This window comes from Anser anser (genome assembly GCF_964211835.1).
Source record: "Anser anser genome assembly, chromosome: 5".
Classification (NCBI taxonomy): Eukaryota; Metazoa; Chordata; class Aves; order Anseriformes; family Anatidae; genus Anser; species Anser anser.
Genome location: NC_139725.1, coordinates 12,201,072 through 12,219,655, shown reverse-complemented (window position 1 = coordinate 12,219,655; position 18,584 = coordinate 12,201,072). Strand labels below are relative to the sequence as shown.

The 18,584-nt window shown below is 39.5% G+C and overlaps 1 protein-coding gene across 26 annotated transcripts in view; it reads left to right on the top strand.

Moving 5' to 3' along the window:
* Positions 1–18,584, top strand: part of NAV2 (neuron navigator 2) — a 425,654-nt gene that overhangs the window by 295,837 nt on the left and 111,233 nt on the right. For 25 of the 26 annotated variants that reach the window (XM_083840326.1, XM_083840308.1, XM_083840331.1 and 22 more), the window contains one exon: positions 15,979–17,077. In XM_083840326.1, coding sequence (XP_083696452.1) covers positions 15,979–17,077 — 1,099 coding nt within the window. Of the gene's footprint in view, positions 1–6,163; positions 15,194–15,978; positions 17,078–18,584 lie in introns of those variants that run through there. The other variant, XM_083840324.1, reaches the window with a different exon arrangement.

Sequence of the window (18,584 nt, the reverse complement as noted above, 5' to 3'; positions counted from 1 at the left end):
CCCACAGCTTATAGCATGGAAGCCTGGGAGGATGTGTTTGAGCTGACTGTTGTTGAGGAGGGTGCAAAGCCTGGGTATTTCCCATGTTTTGGGTGAGTGCTCATACGTAAATGCAACGTAAAATAAGAATAGCTTCCTATAACTCACTTGCAAGGTGTTTTACTGTTTTACTTTTCCAAGGACATACTACAGACCCTTAGGTCAAGATAGGCTGCCTTATTGCTGTCCCAAAACTTTGTACTCAAATCTTGATTTAAGGGATGATCTTCTCTTCAGTATTTTCTTTTACTTTCATAGTCTTCACAAGCTCTCTGACACCAGTTTCAAGTTGAAGAGAAGACTCATCTTCTCTAGCAAGGATGACTTAAACACCCATTTCCATCCTCTAGACGCTTTCTTTGAGGTTAGGGCATGATAGCTTAAACTTGCTTTTTGGAGCTAGCCCCCACAGTTTGTATGGAAAATTTCCTTCACACTCATGGGAATTTCAGTGTCCACTTTCCATGTGCCATAAAATGGCAACATGCTATAGAAAATGCTTTTATTTTCAGTGATTAGCCATTTGTAATTGCTGTAGCCTTCTAGACAGGGTATTTTTGTGTGTAATTGATGTTATAGGCTTTTATTCATATAAAATTACAAAGAGATTAAAAAATTAGAATCTAATTGCATTTTTGGATTGTGGGGAAGTAATGATCCACACAGGCTTCTGGTTTTTGATGTCATCATGATCCCTTCATACAATTGGAGCCTTTTAATTCACATCTGAATAGTCCAAGTTATTTAGTCTATGCATATGTAAGTATACCTTTGGCTTACCTTTTTGGCCTTTAACAGCCTTTAACACCACAAACATCCTGCAACATGAAAAGCACCAGCCACTTCCCAAGGTCACCACTGAACTCAATTATCATAAACATTTCTAGGGAATGTTAACCATCACATGAGCTTTGCATTTCTATGCCTCTATGTGAATTATATGTTAACAGTTATCTTGAGGCTTCCCGTAGCCATATCCTTCTAATTCTCTAAAATGCTGACCAAATAAGAAATACCCAAAACTTTATTTGCTTGTGCAATTTAGAGTAAAGAAAACTACTTTTTGTCCATGGCAGGAAGGAGCCAAACTGCGTCCTAGGTAGAATCAAGCATGAAACTTAAAATGAAGCACTCAACTTCAGTAAAGAGCTCGATACAGTGGACTTTCTCATTAATCTGTTCCAGTGTTTTGCACAGCTATGCAAAATTGACAGTCCTTTGATGCAGGCTTTAAAAGCAGTCTGCTGTTCTGCAAAATGGTGGGTATTCCTGACAAGCTCTGAACACCTGCAGGTATCTACTGTCTTCACTGATCTTCAGGCACTCGGTTTTCATTTTGCATTATCAAGAGTCTGGTAGCATTGTATGGGAATATTCCGTTTATTACTCTCTGACTTGCATCCCCAGTCTGTAAAATCCCTAAAATTATGAAGCTATAGGAAATGCCAACTTAATGTCATCTCCAGTATGTTTATGGTGTGATACAGTAATGTGACTGGTAGGCTTACATGCTTAGGTTTATTTTCTATTTTATTCCTAATATTTTATTTAAAATAATCCTACAGAGGGCAGTAGAAGTCCGTGGGAAAAATGACACATTTCCCTTTGGATTGCATTTTAGATAAAATATCAGTAGAGAAAAGGCACTACCAAACTTGGACCATTTCCACATGAGATCAAAGGAAATGTTTATTTTTCAGATTTCTGAAGAGAGCAGTGCTAATAATGTCAGGTTTCTCATAAACAGGAAGTATTAAGAAAAAGAGAATTCATGCATACGTATTCGTGCACTGAAATGAAATAAATGTTTTAATAGCCATATTCTTGCGAACTTACTGATATGAGTCTCATCAGAGGGTTCTGAAATCAGATCCTGCTGACTCAGCTATAATCTGAGCTCTGCGTGTCTCAGTTTCCAGGTATGGATATCCTGTATTTACAGGAAAGTAAGAGAAGCGTGTGTTCCTCTGGTTGATGTTGCATTCCTTTTCTTTCTTTCAAAGTTTAGGTAATGCCTTTTGGAATGCAGTATATTTTTAATCACCGTCTTTTAGTATGTAAAGGCTGGTTGCTGTATTCACAAGAATGCATGGTGTAGGACATAAGGTATGTGGCACAAGTTCCTTTAGGGGAATTTCTGTCTGGCAGTAGGAATAAAGTTCTTCCCTACAAGAATAATTAAATATTGGAAAAGTTTGTCCAGGGAAGTGGCGGAATCTCCCTTGTTGAAGGTATTCACGACTTGCCTTGACAGAGCCCTGGTTAAACTAATCTAAGACCCTGCTTTCATCTGAAGGTTGGAACAAATGATCTCCAGAGGTCTCTTATAACCTGGACTTGTATGTGATTTCTACAATTGTTAGAAATGGTTAGTTTTGTAGGGTATTAAAAATAGATGGGACATTGACTAAATAGTGTCAGTGACTTCTTTAAGGGACTCTGTTAGGGAGCAGAGGCAAAGCAAAACTGAAGTGTGCTTTGTGATTGATAGTTTTACCTGGTAAGAACAAATCTTTAATATTTTGTTGCTGTCCTAAATGCCTTTCTTATTTAAATGTTCCATCTTTTCCCTTGTTCTATGCTGATGCTCAGTTCTGGTCTGTTGTTGTGTAAAGCTTTGTATATTGCAATGTAGTACCGTGATGGTCCAAACTAGACCATGTTCTACTCGTTACAGGCATATTTACCCTGCTAACACAGCTAAAATAGTTCCCATACAGAGGGTAGCACTGATATACAGGGAAGTACCAGGATCCACAGATCTCAGAGAATCAGACATTCTCATGGCAATGACAATTTTGTGTGCATCAAACCTCTGTGGAGTCGGCACTAAGGGGCTGACATTACTTTAGTCCAGCTATGAGCTCTGGCAAGTATGAAATTACCACACTTTGATACTTTTAAATATTATCTCATTTTACATGAGATTAAATGTTAATACTTCATTAAGTATTACCTAGCTAAACAGGAAGAGAGATTAGTGTATCTCAAAGGACAGGTAAGGAATTTCTTTGTATATCTTTTTCACGTTGTGGTATCAAAATAGGACTGACTTACCAAGTTAGTAAAATGTTGGCATGGAAACCTCCACTCTGCTGAACAAACGTTTCTTACTGGCTTATGGTTACGTACACCAAATGTGTGCTAAAAATGTGTGCGCTTTGTATGTAGGCAGTTATATTTGTCAGTACAGTTCAAGAGGGCATGACATATCTCATCATAGCTTCAGTAGGAATGACTCTCCAAAGTTAAATTCACATAGCTGCAAAGAAGTGTTCACAGCTAGGAATATGAAAACCCACCTGGTACTGACTCCTGGAGGAGTCATGTTAAATCCTGCATTGATATAAAAAGCACCTGAGAATACATTCTTGGCTCAGTGTGATACTGAGCTTTTCTCAAACTCAGGATTGCTTAAGGTTATTCAAAAGTAGCAGATTTGGATTAAGTCAACCACAAATTAACCAAAGTCAATTTAAAAATACTGACTTTGAGATTGTTGCGTTCTAAGACCTTACCAGGAACAAGATGAGATGTGCATAGTGAAATCAAAACGCAGGGTTCTCACCTTTCGTGTCAGGGGTAGTATCTTGAAGGCTGAAGTTTTCAGCAGCATTCAAATGGACGTTGAAGAAAGGGATGTGCATAAAACAATGAGAAGAAGGGTACAGCGTAATTAGAGGTTTGGAAAACTTCCTTTGCAGCTAGGTATTTAAAAGATAAATTTATGTTCTTTGTTTAAAAGGTTACTTCTTTGTTACTTACAAGATATCTGTACGGAGTGAGATTTGTATTAATAAGGACTCTTTATTACCTCAGTAGACTTCATATGAGTATCCATTTGTTTGGAATTTGAAACTAGCCCAATTCAGACAGCAAACTAGATTGAGTTTTTAAGAACATGGGTGATTAGCTGTTGAAAGGGATTAAATTAGACATAATGAGTCCAAATTTGATATCTACCAAGAGCTGATATTCAGGCAGAGGTTAAGGATTTGGCTCAAATTACTGAATGAAATTCTTTGGCTTAATACATTTAAGGTCAACTCAGATGATCCTAGTAGTTTTCTTGAATTAAAAATCTTTTATTTAAGAGCATGACAATGGAGGACAAGCCCTCTTCTGTAGCTGCACATAAAACCGGATGAAATATTTGATGTTCAAACTGACTGGGGTTGGCTCCTGTATCAAGGACAGGCAGGGCAGTTGTTCTGTCTTCTGATGTTGCATGTCTTCCTCACCGGAAGCCTTATGTTCTGCTTAACCTCACACAGTTTTTCCACTCTCAATAAATTAATAATAATAAACAGGGACAAAAAGCAGACTCTCTCCTTTCTGCCTAATAATAGTATAAGAATGAAAAAAATGTGGTGAAAAAAAAAGAGCTGAGACTTGTAAAACATGATAGAGATTCCTGTTAAGAAGTTAACTTTTTTTTTTTTATACCCATTTATAGTAGCATTCAGTGTAGAGGCTGAATTTGCAACCGAAGGACTTTTCTGGCAGCAGGTACAGGGCCAGGTATTGTCACAGCTGTGGCAGGGGAGCTAAGACGTTGGGTTCATCCAGACAGCTAGAGTCAGAGCTGGTGAAAGGTTACTGGGATGGCCGAAGTTACAAGTGATTATCCATCTATCTATCTATGCATGCATCCATCCATTCACACACATGGTCAGCCTGTTCCAGGGCTCAGCACCGCCTCTTCTCCTACTCTTCCTTGTTTCCTGGCCAAAGAAAAAGCCATTCTTTGTGGTGTTTAAGGGTTGAGATGATCACACGACACTGACCACAATGAAAGGTTTGACTGACTGCTTTGTTACGGTATTACAAGTGTGATGTTTAAAGCAAACAACCCCCCTGGCTGTTCCTGTTCAGTGGTGGTCAGGTTGCCAGCCGCAGCGCAAACATTTCCTTGCAGGCATGTCAATAACCAACCTGGTCTGATGAGAACTCATTTCAAATTGCTATTGCCCTTTGGGGAAAAAAAAAAAGTTTAAATAAACTGATTTTATTGTCCCCAATTCATATCAACATGATTTCAAGCTAGAGACCATAACCATATTATAAAATTTTCATTTAACAGTGGGAGAAAACAGTGACGTCCCAGTGCTGGTAAATGAATCTTTTGGGCCTAAAATAGCATTTGTACTCCGTGGTTTTGTTCATTTTGGTAGCCAGGCAAGAGGAGTTATTAGACAAGGGATTGTTTGGCTGCCTGAGAAGAGGTAACATGAAAGCCGGGCCTCCAGATCTGATCTCGCAGGTGGCTGCTGTGCAGCTCCGTGCTTGTGAAGCTCTGAGGAAGGCTGTGTTTGTTACTGGCGTTGCTCTGAACTGCTGCAGCGTGCGAAGCTTGCCAGGGTCTGCTGCCAATTAGTCTCACGGGGAGCTTTTCAGAAAGCTCAGTGTGGACCCTGCCTTTAAAGGGATCTGAAAGCCACTTGCAGTGCCCTCCCATGTGTTTAAAAAGTCATGGTAATGCTGGTAGCTGATAGAAGCTAGCAAACAACAGTTACTGTAATAAGTCTTAGCATTTTGGATGATAGCTTTTGGTAATTAAAGGCTGAATAGTCCTGAAATAGAAGTGTCTGATATCTTACGAAAGAGAGAGTATATACAACTCCAAAAAGGCAATTTGCAGCTTTTTGGACTCGCTGTCTGCACAGCGCTCCCTGCCCAGTCGGTCCCTGCAACACCTGGTGGCAGCCAGGCGGCTCGCTAAATAACACAGAAATGAGAAATAAAGCCTGGTGTCTCGAGCATAGTCCTTTACGTGCAGTGTGCAACTGTGATTTCCAGCAGAGAACTCTGATATACTTTAATTGATCCAGAAAAGGCATTGACCTTCTCTATGTGAGCAGCCGAAACTACTGCTGGCCGTGCCAAAGCCCCAGCGCTGCGCCCAGCTCTGCGGCTGCTGGGGGCCAGCTGGTCGCACTGGGGGGCAGCAGCAGCGTTAGCAGCACGCTCCAGAATATCAGAAATCAGCGGAGGTCCTGCGATGGACAGATGCCTCTGAACAGCGTGTGGATGTCGGAAAGCTGGGAAGTGGTTTCATAGAATGAAACGGTCGTCCCCTGCGACAGATTGCTGTAAGTTAAAGGTTTTTTTTGTGGCAGTCGTAACTTTCGTCATGACTGAAATTGTGTTTGTGTAGGTTTAGAAAAAAATTCCGGGGTTTGACTTTCTAGAACAGTCACTGTGACTTCTGTTTAGTACCCAGTGTGGTTTTAGCTCTGTTTTCGGTTTTCTTTTTCTTCAGAAAATTGAGTGAGCCTAATGTTTACTTTTGAAGGGGTGACTTGATAAGACTGTGCAAAAGTTCCTCAGATTAAAAGAACCGCAAAACCGGAAAAGGGATTTTCGCTCTTAAATAAAAGTGTTTGGCTCAACAGAGAATGTGAAAACATCACAAATTTAGGTCATTCCCCCTTTTAAAAATGTACAAGTGCTTCATCTCGGTGAGGTGCGAAGCAAAGAGCAGATTGCGCTTGGAGTTTAGAAGGCTGCCTGTGTGCCCACGTGTGCTGACAGCCCAGAGTTGCTCTCCGGCCTTGCTGACTGACAGCTTTCTCTGCAAGTCAGACCAATGATAAAACAAGTTTACATAATTTGCCTTGACAAATCCATAACCTTACATGAAAAGATGCAACGTAGTTGGTGTTTCCTACCATTCTGCTGTATGCACTACCAAAAAGCAGATGCTGGAGTAACTCTATCAAGTTTTCTAAATATAAACTTAGAGTGGAGGTATTTATCAAATGTCCACTGTGATTTATTTATCTTTTGATATCGTGAATTTGATGTGGCTTAACGGAAAAAATAAAAACAGAGAGAGAAAGGAAAGTGCATGGGATGACATGAAAGATACTCTTAGAGTCTGATTGATTGTTTCGTGTTTTCTTCCTGGGAGAATTGCTAGGTTTTTGTTTGCTCCTTAGTCTAAAACTACTTTACACTATTATTAGACAATTTTGAGCCACAATTTTGCAGAGCAGATACACCTGGTTTTAACTCTGTTTAAAGACCAGCATTTAAAATTGTGATAAGTTTACAGCATACATTATCTGTTTTTGGAATTGCATCTGTAAATGAACAGCGGAGTCTGTGCTCCAGCTCTGCAGTAAAACCAAGTGTGCCTGTACCCGAGCGGTGTTTGCTCGTCTGTTCTGAAACGTCCTGTGGCAGATCTGACAGTCGCTTACTGTGTTCCTTCCGGTGTCTGTTTAGTATTATAGGTAGCTTTTAAAAATAAATAAAACAATCAATGGAAAGAGTCAGGATTTTGCTTGGCTAAAAATTAGGCATGTTATTGCCCCCCAGTCTCTGTCCTGTTTATAACTGTCTTTACATATTTGAAGACTTGCGATGTCTCCTCTCAGCCTTCTATTTTCTAGACTAAACAAACTCTACTACTTCAAGTTTCCTCTCGTAGGTTCTTATAGGTTCTCTGTGATAAATCTGGTTTGTCTTGATGATCTCTCCTGGCCTCTTTTGGGGCTGTCAATCTCTTTTAGAGAGGTGCTAGAGCTGGATGAAGTGCTTCATGTGAGGCCTTACTCTTGTGCTGAGTAGGGTGGACTAATTACATTATGTTTTATATGTGACACTCAGAATGCATTCCTGAATGACATTTGTTTTTTCCTTAGTGTCACATTCTAGAGGGATGCAATTGTTATATACTGTAACTCCTATTTCTTTTCTGCAGTATTGTTGCATAGCTGATTATTTGTGCTTTTATATTTAGGCATTTAATTTCTCCTAAGTACAGAACATTTCAGTCAACTTTAATACACGTAATTGTATTGACTCAAACTATTTCTCCCAGTTAGAGTGGATTATTTCCTCTATATTTCCCTACACGTAAGGTTACTGGCTTATGTCATGAGGTGACTGTCATGGGAGTCAGTGTCAAACAACATGCTTGTCTGTGTATCCTTGGGTATTGCTTGCATCCTGTCACTTTTCCAAATATGTTTTCAAAAGATTGGCTCATCTGAGTGAATCTTCAGCAACATACTTATATTGCATGTGTGCCTGTAAGACAGCTTAAAGACTTTCAGAATGTAACAAGCCGTATGGCACGTTTATAGGACAAGACACAAGTATGCAGTAAATCATATTCATGTTCAATTCTACAACTTTTTTAACTGGCTAAACTTGGCATTTAAAAATAAGTCCTCTTTTACCTAAACATAGGCTAACTGAAGGTTTAGTCGCAATTGAAATGGAGCTTTGCAAGACCACAGAACCTTGCCGTAGTTCGTGTAAGCCTTAGGAACAAGCCAAAATTGTATTTTAAAAAAGTTTTTGGAAAAAAAAAGAAAAAAGAGAAATAGCCAATGACATGCTCTAAAGTGTACAGTTCATTAGGATTAGGAAAAAAAAAAAAAAACACCAAACACCCTTGTGCTTTGAAGTAAAATGTAACCTTGAGAAGGAGCCCAGTGCACATCTGTAGAGCTGTACAGGAGACAGTGGAACCACACTAATTTATACCAGCTGAAGAGCTGGCCCGGGATTTCATGGACTTTACAGTTCGTAGATGTTTCCTTTTAAAATAAATATTTACCATTTCCCGTAAATTTATTGCTGGGTGAATTGTGCCAGAGGAGCAACCATGGAAACTGAAGTTCACTATTAAATCATAGGAAAGAAAACAGGAGTATTGCTACATCCCAGACTTCTGTAAGTGCCAGTATGCTTTTACCACACCAGTAGAAGCCTCCTCTCCCTGGGTATAAGTATATTTCAGCATCTCTGGCCTCTTCCATTTGAGGCTTTTCAGTTGAGCCTTTTGACTGGTCCTTGTCCATAACCAAATGCACCTACAGAATCCATCACTGGCTCCAGAGAACTACTGCCACTTCTGAAGTGGTTGATGAACATCACGTCGTGGTCAACCCTTCATGACTGTAACGAATAGTAGTAGATCATTACTTGCATGTTGTCCTGGCTTGAGAGATCTGCTGCTGCAGATTTCCAACCTAGAAATTGAATGGATTCAACGCATTTTTTATTTTAAGTCTAGCTTATAATATGGTATTATTCTTCCTTAAAGTAGTCTATAGCTTTGCCCAGTGATCTGATAAATGCTAAAAAAAAAAAAAAAAAAAAAAAAAACACATGAAGATGTCCAGCCTGACACTGTTCCACTGGTGGCTGTTGCGTGAGAGGAAGAAGTTAAAAAATTATTTTCTTCCACTCCTATGACCAGAACTTTGGTGACACAGCTAGGTCAAGGAGTTTAGAGTAGTTTCGTTGAGCAGAAAGATGAAATGAAGAAGACCATAGTGTAGAAAGTAGTATCTGTCTATCTGCTGTTTTATATACAAGTTTAATAGGTTTGCACATATTTACGTATGTTCACGTATAGGTGTCAATATATATGATGGTAAAGTACTGGTATTGCTAAATGGTTTGATTTGACTCATCTGGTTAAACAGAATACCCATGTTCGAGAATACATTGGTATTTGCAACTTTACTGTTTACAGCTAGACAATTATGTGACTTCTGAATGAGCAGAATACGATATTTCTCAGTTAGTAGGTGGCTTAGCTTGGTGCATCGATTCATCAGTGGGAGTTTTCTGAGGTGTTTTTTCCTAATGCCTGTCACTTCTCTTCTAAAAAATTGATTCCATTTCTACCTCCGTGGTCATTCCAAGCCCAAAATGGAGCTAGTGCTAATAATCAGAATAGCCAAGTGTCAGTGTTCTCTACGTGTGGTTCTCAGACCACTAACGTGTTTATGGCATATTTCATATCCTACCAACTTGTAGGATAGGTGTTTTGGGTTGAGGCCACTGTGTATACATATTGTCGATGCCACCTCTGTGTAAAGGCTAATGAAGACTCCTCAACAGCTCCTTGCCTGGAATTCATTAATGAATTGAATAACCCTCTTAGGAGTAATCTTGGGGGATTTTATTGTACAAATAATGAGAAGAAAAATCAAGAGTAATGAATAAGAATGGTATTTGTCTAGGACGAAATGGAGAGTGCAACTCGTTTGGAATGGCACAGTAAACTTGCTTTCATTATTTTATGGCAATAGAACTGGTATGTGGTTGACGGAGGTCCCTCCAACTTCTTTCTTAAGCAGTCATGTGGACAGCATTTTGAGTTTTACAGTAACTAAACAAAAACAACAAGCAATTCAAGTGTCTTAGTCGGTTATGTCAAGACAATGAGAAAAGGATTGCCTGTGCTCCAATTTTATTTCCCTTCACCTCAGCAAAAATACCAAGTCTTGGCGATGTAAACTAGTAAACAACAGTACTATTGTTTCATATGCTGAAGCTTTGCGTGAATGGAGGGAACTTTACAGAAATGTGAAAGCTTAGTGACTGGCATATCTTCAGCCTCTGGTACGGGTTTTCAGACGTACAGTACGTTGTTGTGAATACACGCAACTGCTATTGAAGTTGCATAGCCTACCTTGTTGAGGCTGAAGAAGTAAAGGAAGGATGGAAGGAAATGAAATGGAAAATATCAAGGAGTAAGGGTAATTTTTCTCCTGTATTACAATAAATTGAATCACCCCTAAAGGGAAGGCCAGTGGATAGAAGTTGAGGAAACCAACTCTAGTCAGCTTGATGAAATTTTTGTACTCAGCAAAGCGAAATGTTTCTTAACTGATCGTCTCTCAGATTACGCAGAGTTTCCCTATCTGGCAATCTCTGCCTTTGAGAAAACATTTTTGTTGCTTTTTGCTGTGGGCCAGAGTAGAAGAGAGAATACAAAGATTCAGTCATCTTGCCCGTGGAGGCCGTGCCTCTTCCCCAGCCTTAAGCCAGCCAGTCAGCCTGCTTGCTCCACACAGCTTTAGTTCTCTAGGGTCAGCGGTGTTACAACTGAAATAGAAACTTCTGTGAATCTGAAGAGTTTCGCTTATTTTGAGGGAGGGCTGTGTGCCAGGGTACTCTTGTTAGGAACATTCTGCTCTACCTGTTCTTGTTTTGGGTTATGGAAAGATTCTGATTTTTATAGTAGGTTCCTGGCAGAAATACAGACGTTTCCATACTTCAGGGGTTCGCTAGGCATGATAAATCACCACTGAAGAATAGCTCAACTAAAAAGCTTTTCTCTGTAGGACTCTTAATTGCAGTGTTTTGAAGGAGAGTCTTCTGGTTGGTGGATTGGGGAAGGTCAGGACTCACTAATTATTCCTCTACATGGGAAATGATGAAACTGCCACAACAGTTTCTGCAGTTCTGACACTATAATGTCATAGAGCTGCTCTGCTTTTACGTCCTAAATTAGAGTTTGGTTGTGGATTTCCTTTTAACTCAGTTATCTAATCTATGGGCTGGACTAAAAGATATTTCTCTTCATGAGAACTTCTTATTTTTCCCATAGCTTTGAAATAAAAAATGACAGCTTATTCATTCTGAAATGAATAAAAATAGTGTGAAGTTCTTGACCCTTCTAAGAAGACATAACTATGAGAGTATCCTTTGTCTTTGTGTTGCTTTTCATGCTTGTAATGAAAATGTTTTTGAAAGTTTTCGGTTATAGCAAATCAAAGTACACTTGCTTAGACTGAACATGACAAATGATGGGAAATTGCATATATTTTCTCCTGACCTTATTATAACGTAAGCTCTCAAAGACTTCAGTGGGAGATTTAAATCATAAGCCTTCGGATTCTTTTTTTTCATCACAAATGGGTAGGTTTGCAGTTAAGACTTTGCAGGAGCAGCTGAAATCAGATTTACCCATGCTACAGTGCTTATTGGCATTGGAACTAGACCACCAACATCTTTTTAACAGGAACACTAGGAACAAAATAGATTTCAGGCCAAGATTTGACTTTGAAAAGAGGAAAGAGATCATTATTTATTGTAGACCGTAGCTTGGTTTTGAAAACATTTCTTTTATAGTCAGTTTTAGTTAATGCAGGTTGCTGAAGAAAGAAAATATCTCCCTCACAAAGGAACGCATGAGAAATAATAAGCTTATTAATCGAATGCATGAAACCTGCTCTCCTTTTCATGAAAGAAGGGCCTATGCTACTCTGAATAAAACTTTCCCCTTTGCATGCTGATGTATTATCCACATATTGATGTTACTGCTTCATTAGGAAACCTAGCATTTGAATCTACATTCTGGCAGCAGAATCCCTTTCGTTTACCAAGATTGGTCTTAGGAGTAAAAGAGCCAGCAGACTTGTTTGTGAGAAAGAAAGAAATGGAGAATCAGAAAAAGGCTGGAGCTTTCGTAAACTGAAGCCATTTTTCAGGAGTGTGTTTTACGGTGAACCTTTCATTTCTTACATTAGCATTCTATGGTAGAATCTAAGAAAAACTTGAGGACTTGGAATTTCCAGTTTCACTGTATTTGGCCTGAGAATAAATCAAAATCCATCCAGTTTGTGTAAGAAAATATCTTCTTTCTTTTCCCCAAAGTGTAACAGCTTAGCGCATATATATATATATATATATATTTCAAAGTTTATAAATATTTTTTCATTGGTATCAAATGTGTAGAATCCAGCATTCATAGAATGTGCTTACTGGAAAACGTTAGGTAGAGACTCTAAAAATTACAGTTATGTCCCCATATACCCATTTTTAAAAAGTTGTTACAGTCATAGTATTGTTGTCCTAATTCTGATTTATCTGACATGTTTGTAGATGAGAAGAAACTCTCTGAATGGAATTGTATTATATTCATTCTACACCACTGGCAGTGGAAGTGCAACTGAGCTCCAAACAGATGTGTGTATGCATTGGGGTCAAACTGAATGCTGTGTTTATTTAAGAAAAAAAAAAAAGTGTATATTGTTCAATGACCAAACCAAATCTCAAAACAAAACACGTAAAAACATTCAGAGAAATTAGAAATGAAAAAGTTCTGGATTTTGTTGGGGGGGAAAAAATGCTTTTGGATTTGGAAAAATAATCCATTTCATTTGATAGAGCAAAACCTTTTTCCTAAATGTCCAATGAGTGGAGCACTCAGCTGGGCTGTTAGGAGGAAGTTCATTTCCCAAGTGAAACAACACTTGCTGTTTACTTCCAGGAAAACATTGTATTGCTCATAGGAAGGCTGTGCTGATGTGGGCGTTGCCTTCTGTTTCTCCTCCCGCAGCTGATGTGCAGCATGTTAACAGTGAGCTCAGTGTTTGAGCTAGAGGTGGACTTTTACAATTGGGTTGTGGACCACAGCCTGGTCCTCAGGTATCTGTTTTCTGAGGTGTGTGCTTCAGCCTGCAGGTTGCACCTCATGCTAAGACTCCAGGTAGGCTCTGAGATTAGGGAATGCAGAATGGCCTTGTTCTTACGCATAAACACACAACTTGTGGTGTTTTGTGTTTTTGTTTTTTGGTGTTTTTTGTTTGTTTTTTTTTAAACTTTAGTTAAGAGTCTCTTTGAAAAGATCACATTTCTTTTCCAAGGATGTTCCATTGGCTGCGTGCTCAGGCTGAGCACCCCGCGCTGGGTTTGTGTTGCTGCATATCTTGTACTAGCCAACTGCACAAATAGCTCTTCCCCCTGCTTCCTGCTGTATTCTCTAGGTATATGTAAAGTAATAAGCACTACTTGGTAGGTGGCTCCTTTATCAATGAATTTCCATGCATCACTTTTATGTTGTCCTAGTCAATTTCCCTATTACTCGTTGCAACTTGGTTTTCCTGAGAGAGTAAAGGGTTCGCTGCCCATTTTGATTTATACATTAGGTTCATCCCTGGATCCGGTTCTAAATTTGGCCTGTGTACGGCCATGAATCAGACAGATCTGTTGATTTATGGGCATAGGTATGCTTTATGTCAAGATCTGTTCAACTTTATTAGGCTGGAATGGACTAGGGACTTAGTTTTGGAAGTACTGTGAATCTGCTGTTTCTGTGGAAGTACCCAGGTATTGAGATGGGCAATTACTCTTATTTATTCATTAGATGAAGCTATACAAATTATTTGCAAATGACGCACAGTTGGGAGTTTTGTGAAGCTTTTGTTGCATTGCTGAGTGTCTTCTGTGGAATGCAGGCTGAGACAAAGGCTTGCTTGTTTGGACATCACAAAAGGAGAGCATAGCGGCGTTGCAATCAGAAGTAGATGTTGATAGGTAGGAGGACATCTGGAAATAAAAAATAATAAAAAGCAGCAGTGTACTGTCAAAAGCATCAAGGTAAAAGCAATGGTGCAGAGCATCTAAAAGCTGAGGGAGTAATATTTCCAACAGCTTATATAGTAGCTCTGACCTTGCCTTCCTCCTGTCTGTGGGCAGGGCACAGTGACATTGGGTCAGTACTCCCCCTGCGCTGGCAGGTAGTGTGACTCCTGCACTATCACTTGCTCAGCCTTCCTTGATCCATCTGATTGAATTGAGCAGGTTTGAGCAGAGCAAGTGTCATTGCTGTTTGGGGTGTTTGGTGGCTTGGTTTTTCTTTGTGTGCTAGACTAAAACAGGGGTAATGCCCTTGAAGTCAGCAGGCTAGCAGTGTCGTGAAAGAAGCATAATGTGTCTGTAAACTGGCAGATGCTTCTTTCCATCTGCACGTGGGTAGTTGGACTTAGGAAGAGGACTAGCAAGAACAGCCAATATAATAGTTACTGGTTAATAACGGTCCTGGAAATCTTCCAACTTCGGTAATATTTTTTTAAAGTATCATTAATTCATGCTTTGTCCATAACCCTGTGAAATGACTGAGTTTATTATTAAGGAATCTCTAGTACTCTTAGAAACCCGATTCTACATTAAGTCATGAAGATGTATGTGCTTTAAATCTTTAGTAGATCTGGTTTGGATCAGAGGAGGGAGGTTAACAGAGCCGTATCTTCAGTGAGCAGCTGAAAGTGAAGTAAAACAGTCCCTGTGTGGTTGCAGCGGTTCATGATTTACAGGACTGAATTCACTGGGCTGCTCCTGCTGCCGAAAACGCACGCTCTCAACCGCTGTTGATTTTTGAATTAAAAAAATGCAGCTCTATACACAGTTTACTTTATTGCTAGAGGGCAGAGAAATATAGGTAAGAGCCGTTAATCCCCAGCAGGCTGCTGGGCAGGCAAACAGACATAGATGACAAAAGTTAATTGGAAACATGAGCAGTTTAACAGAAAACATATTTGTGATAATTGAGAGAGTAACGTCTCCAGAAAGGAAACTCGGCAAAGAGAAACTTCAGAAGAGAAGTGGCCACTGGTAGGTGAGTGTGATTTTTCAAGCTTTCTTTAAGCTCTACACTAATTTCTCACAAAGAACAAATAACATTAAAAGCAACTAACTAAGATTCCCTCTCTCTGAGGGGGAGGGCTGTACAATTACTGCCACTAGTTTCTCTTACAGCTGGATTAAGATGTGTTGTAATATATAATTTGGGTTCATTGCATAAGGGCACAATTGGTTTTGTTTTTGTATATGGAGTTTTCTTCTACCTTTTTGCATATGATGATCTCTTCCCCTTAACTGAAAGAGCTCCAGATTTATTTTTTTGCCTTACTCTTGCATTTTTTATATTTGAGGTTTTTCTAAGAATTTAACTCGGACAGCAAAAATTTTGCCAAAAGCAGAGAGAACCCTTAGTTAGAAAATAGTGCTGTGTTTTTGCTAATGAAAAAGTATTATGAACCTAATAAGGGAGAACACATGGCAAAAAAACACATTTTGGTTTGAACTGGAGGAAGATTTTTCTTTTTTTTTCCTTCTTTCCTTTAAAGAGCAAGTAAATGTAAATTACATAGTAGGAGCTTACTGCTGTTCAGCTGGATAGGAGGATAGGAAAAGATAACTGGCTTTTATTTTCATTAAGTGATACTGGTGTTTAAAATAGTGAGATGTGTTTATCTTTTTAATGTTACTAATGTAAAGTCCCTAATGTTTTATTGCAGAAAGAATCTCAGACCAGCTTTAATACCAGGTACTACTGTATTTTTTTGTGTGTGTGTTTTTTTATTGTTGTTTTTCTTTTTCTCTTTTTTCTTTTTTTTCCAGAGCCTGCAGACAGTACCGCCTTCCAGCCCACAGGAATGAATGAAAATGTATCATCCTCAGTTCAAAGCTGCAGCAGTACTGTTAGTTGCAATAACTCATCAGCCATCCCTCAGCCCAGCTCTGCTATTAAACCTTGGCGCAGCAAATCCCTCAGTGCTAAGCACACAGCTACGTCTTCCATGTTATCCGTAAAGCAGCCAGTACCGGAGCCTCCAAAGCCACCGTCAGAGATTATCAAAACAACTCCCAATGGCCAAAAATCCATGCTTGAAAAATTGAAACTCTTCAATAGCAAAGGAGGCTCCAAAGCAGGAGGGACAACACTCGAGTGTTCAGGGTCTCGGGACAACAGTTGTGAAAGGCTAGAGACACTTCCCACCTTTGAGGAAAGCGAGGAAAATGATGCCGCAAATCAGAATGTGAACAATCCAGGATCTATGTCCAGTAGCCCCAAAATTGCACTCAAGGGAATTGCACAAAGAACTTTTAGCCGGGCACTGACTAATAAGAAAAGTTCTCCCAAGGGTAATGAGAAGGATAAAGAGAAACAGAAAGAGAAGGAAAAGGATAAAAGTAAAGACGTTGCAAAAAGAACATCTATCACTGAAAAGCTGGACATGAAAGAGGAACCAAAAGAAGAACAGACAGCGCTAGCAACAACAGAGATGCCAAAAAAGTCCTCAAAGATTGCAAGCTTTATCCCTAAAGGAGGAAAGCTGAATAGCGCCAAGAAGGAGGCCTCTGCCCCTTCGCACAGTGGAATACCGAAACCAGGAATGAAAAACACCACAGGGAAATCCTCAAGTGCCCCAGTTTCTGCAAAAGAGAGTGAGAGAAGCCGCAGCGGGAAACCCGGCTCAGGGCTCTCGCATCAGAAGTCTCAGCTAGACAGCAGGAATTCCAGTTCCTCTTCGAGCTTAGCCTCTTCTGAAGGAAAAGGTATAGGAGGCCTCAACAGCAGCAACAGCAGCCAGTCTGTCAATGGACCAGCCGCTACGACACACACGACAGGAAGCAATACTGTGAGTGTTCAGCTACCTCATCCCCAACAGCAATACAGCCACCCGAACACTGCCACAGTAGCTCCGTTCATGTACAGGTATGGTTAACTGCTCAGCTAAACTCTTTGGAACATGACATTTATGTAGGAAGATTGATTTCGGACGCTCTTTCAGGGCGGTGAGGTGGCAATACAAATGTCACATCATGTAAAGGTTTATTGTTTTGAGAGAACAAATGATTTATACAGTTACACAAAAACCGTTGTCAGAGGCAGTCAGACTACAGTGTTTAAGTTCTAAAAGGGATGTGAATAACTGGTGTTTTCTGATTCTGCTAACAGTTACCGTCAGAGTGCAAACACCTTGACCAACTACTGTGCTTGCCTGTTTTTTGTACCACGTGGATTAAGTGTATTTTATGCATCACAGCTTTAAAAGTTGTAACAACACCAACTTATTACATAGATAAACTCATTCTCTAAAGCGTGGCTAACGGTGGTGGAGCTGCCTTGTAAGCAGTAATGAGAAATTGAAAAAAATAATCTCTTAGCATAGGTAAGGCCAGGCAGAAGGTCTGCTCTTGTATGCTTGCACTAACCTTGATTTAGGTCAGCATAAGAGCAGCTGTATGGGGTGACAGCTAACCTCCATCTAGTCCAGCGTCTTCTGTGTGACAATGGCAATAGAGGACACGCTGGGAAAAGTAATAAGAAGGGAGAAAATAAAGAAGCTTTCTGAAAATATGTTCCCAAACCTGTCGGTGACAGAAGAAATTCTTGAGTCTGATATTTTTGTTTTTGACAGCTATCTCCTAGTTTCCTTTGACAACCCTTAATTCCTTCATAGGAAGAGACTGCAAGCAGTTGTTACGTTTTAGTCATCTTCATGCTGCTCATGATTTTGTAGGCCTCTATTATATCCCTCCATCCCTTAAGATGGATCTTTTCTGGCCTGCTTAGTTGCTACTTGTAGAGATGTTCATACCCTTTTGGCCATCTTTGTCACTCCTTTCTGTAATGGTTCAGTTATACTGCATGCTTTTTCCTTTTGATCTCTTGGCGGTTGTGGTGTAAGAATGGTTGGCCATGCTTTTTTTTAAAGTGAAATTAAATTTTTAAATAAGAGTGAAATGAACCTGAAAGAGAGGGATGCAAAATGATTGCTCAGACCTATGTAGGAAGGCAAAATGGGAAGAATGACCCTTGAGTCTTCTGATCCCTTAAGTGTTATCTCCATGTGTATAGAATAAAATGCCAGGTGTCTTTCTCTTATGTAGTTGCATGAAAATGAACCAGTTGGAAAAAATTACCCTAAAACTTGTATTTATATTACACGTTTTGGATTTTTCTTGCTCTCGCTTTCGTCTATATACATCACCATTAGTACTGCTTCTTTGGCTGATGGGTTCTACTAATGTCAGTTTTTTGAAATGTGTTTAGAGGTGAAAATTTCCAGTGTAGCTGTACAGTTGTAATCTAGAATTAAATATAATTTTGTGGTTACAAACTGATTGCTTTATTGTTTATCCCTCGTAATCTGCAAAAATATGTTTATGATGTTCTGGCTAGTTATGTTTATCGCTACAACATCCTATCAATAGGTAAA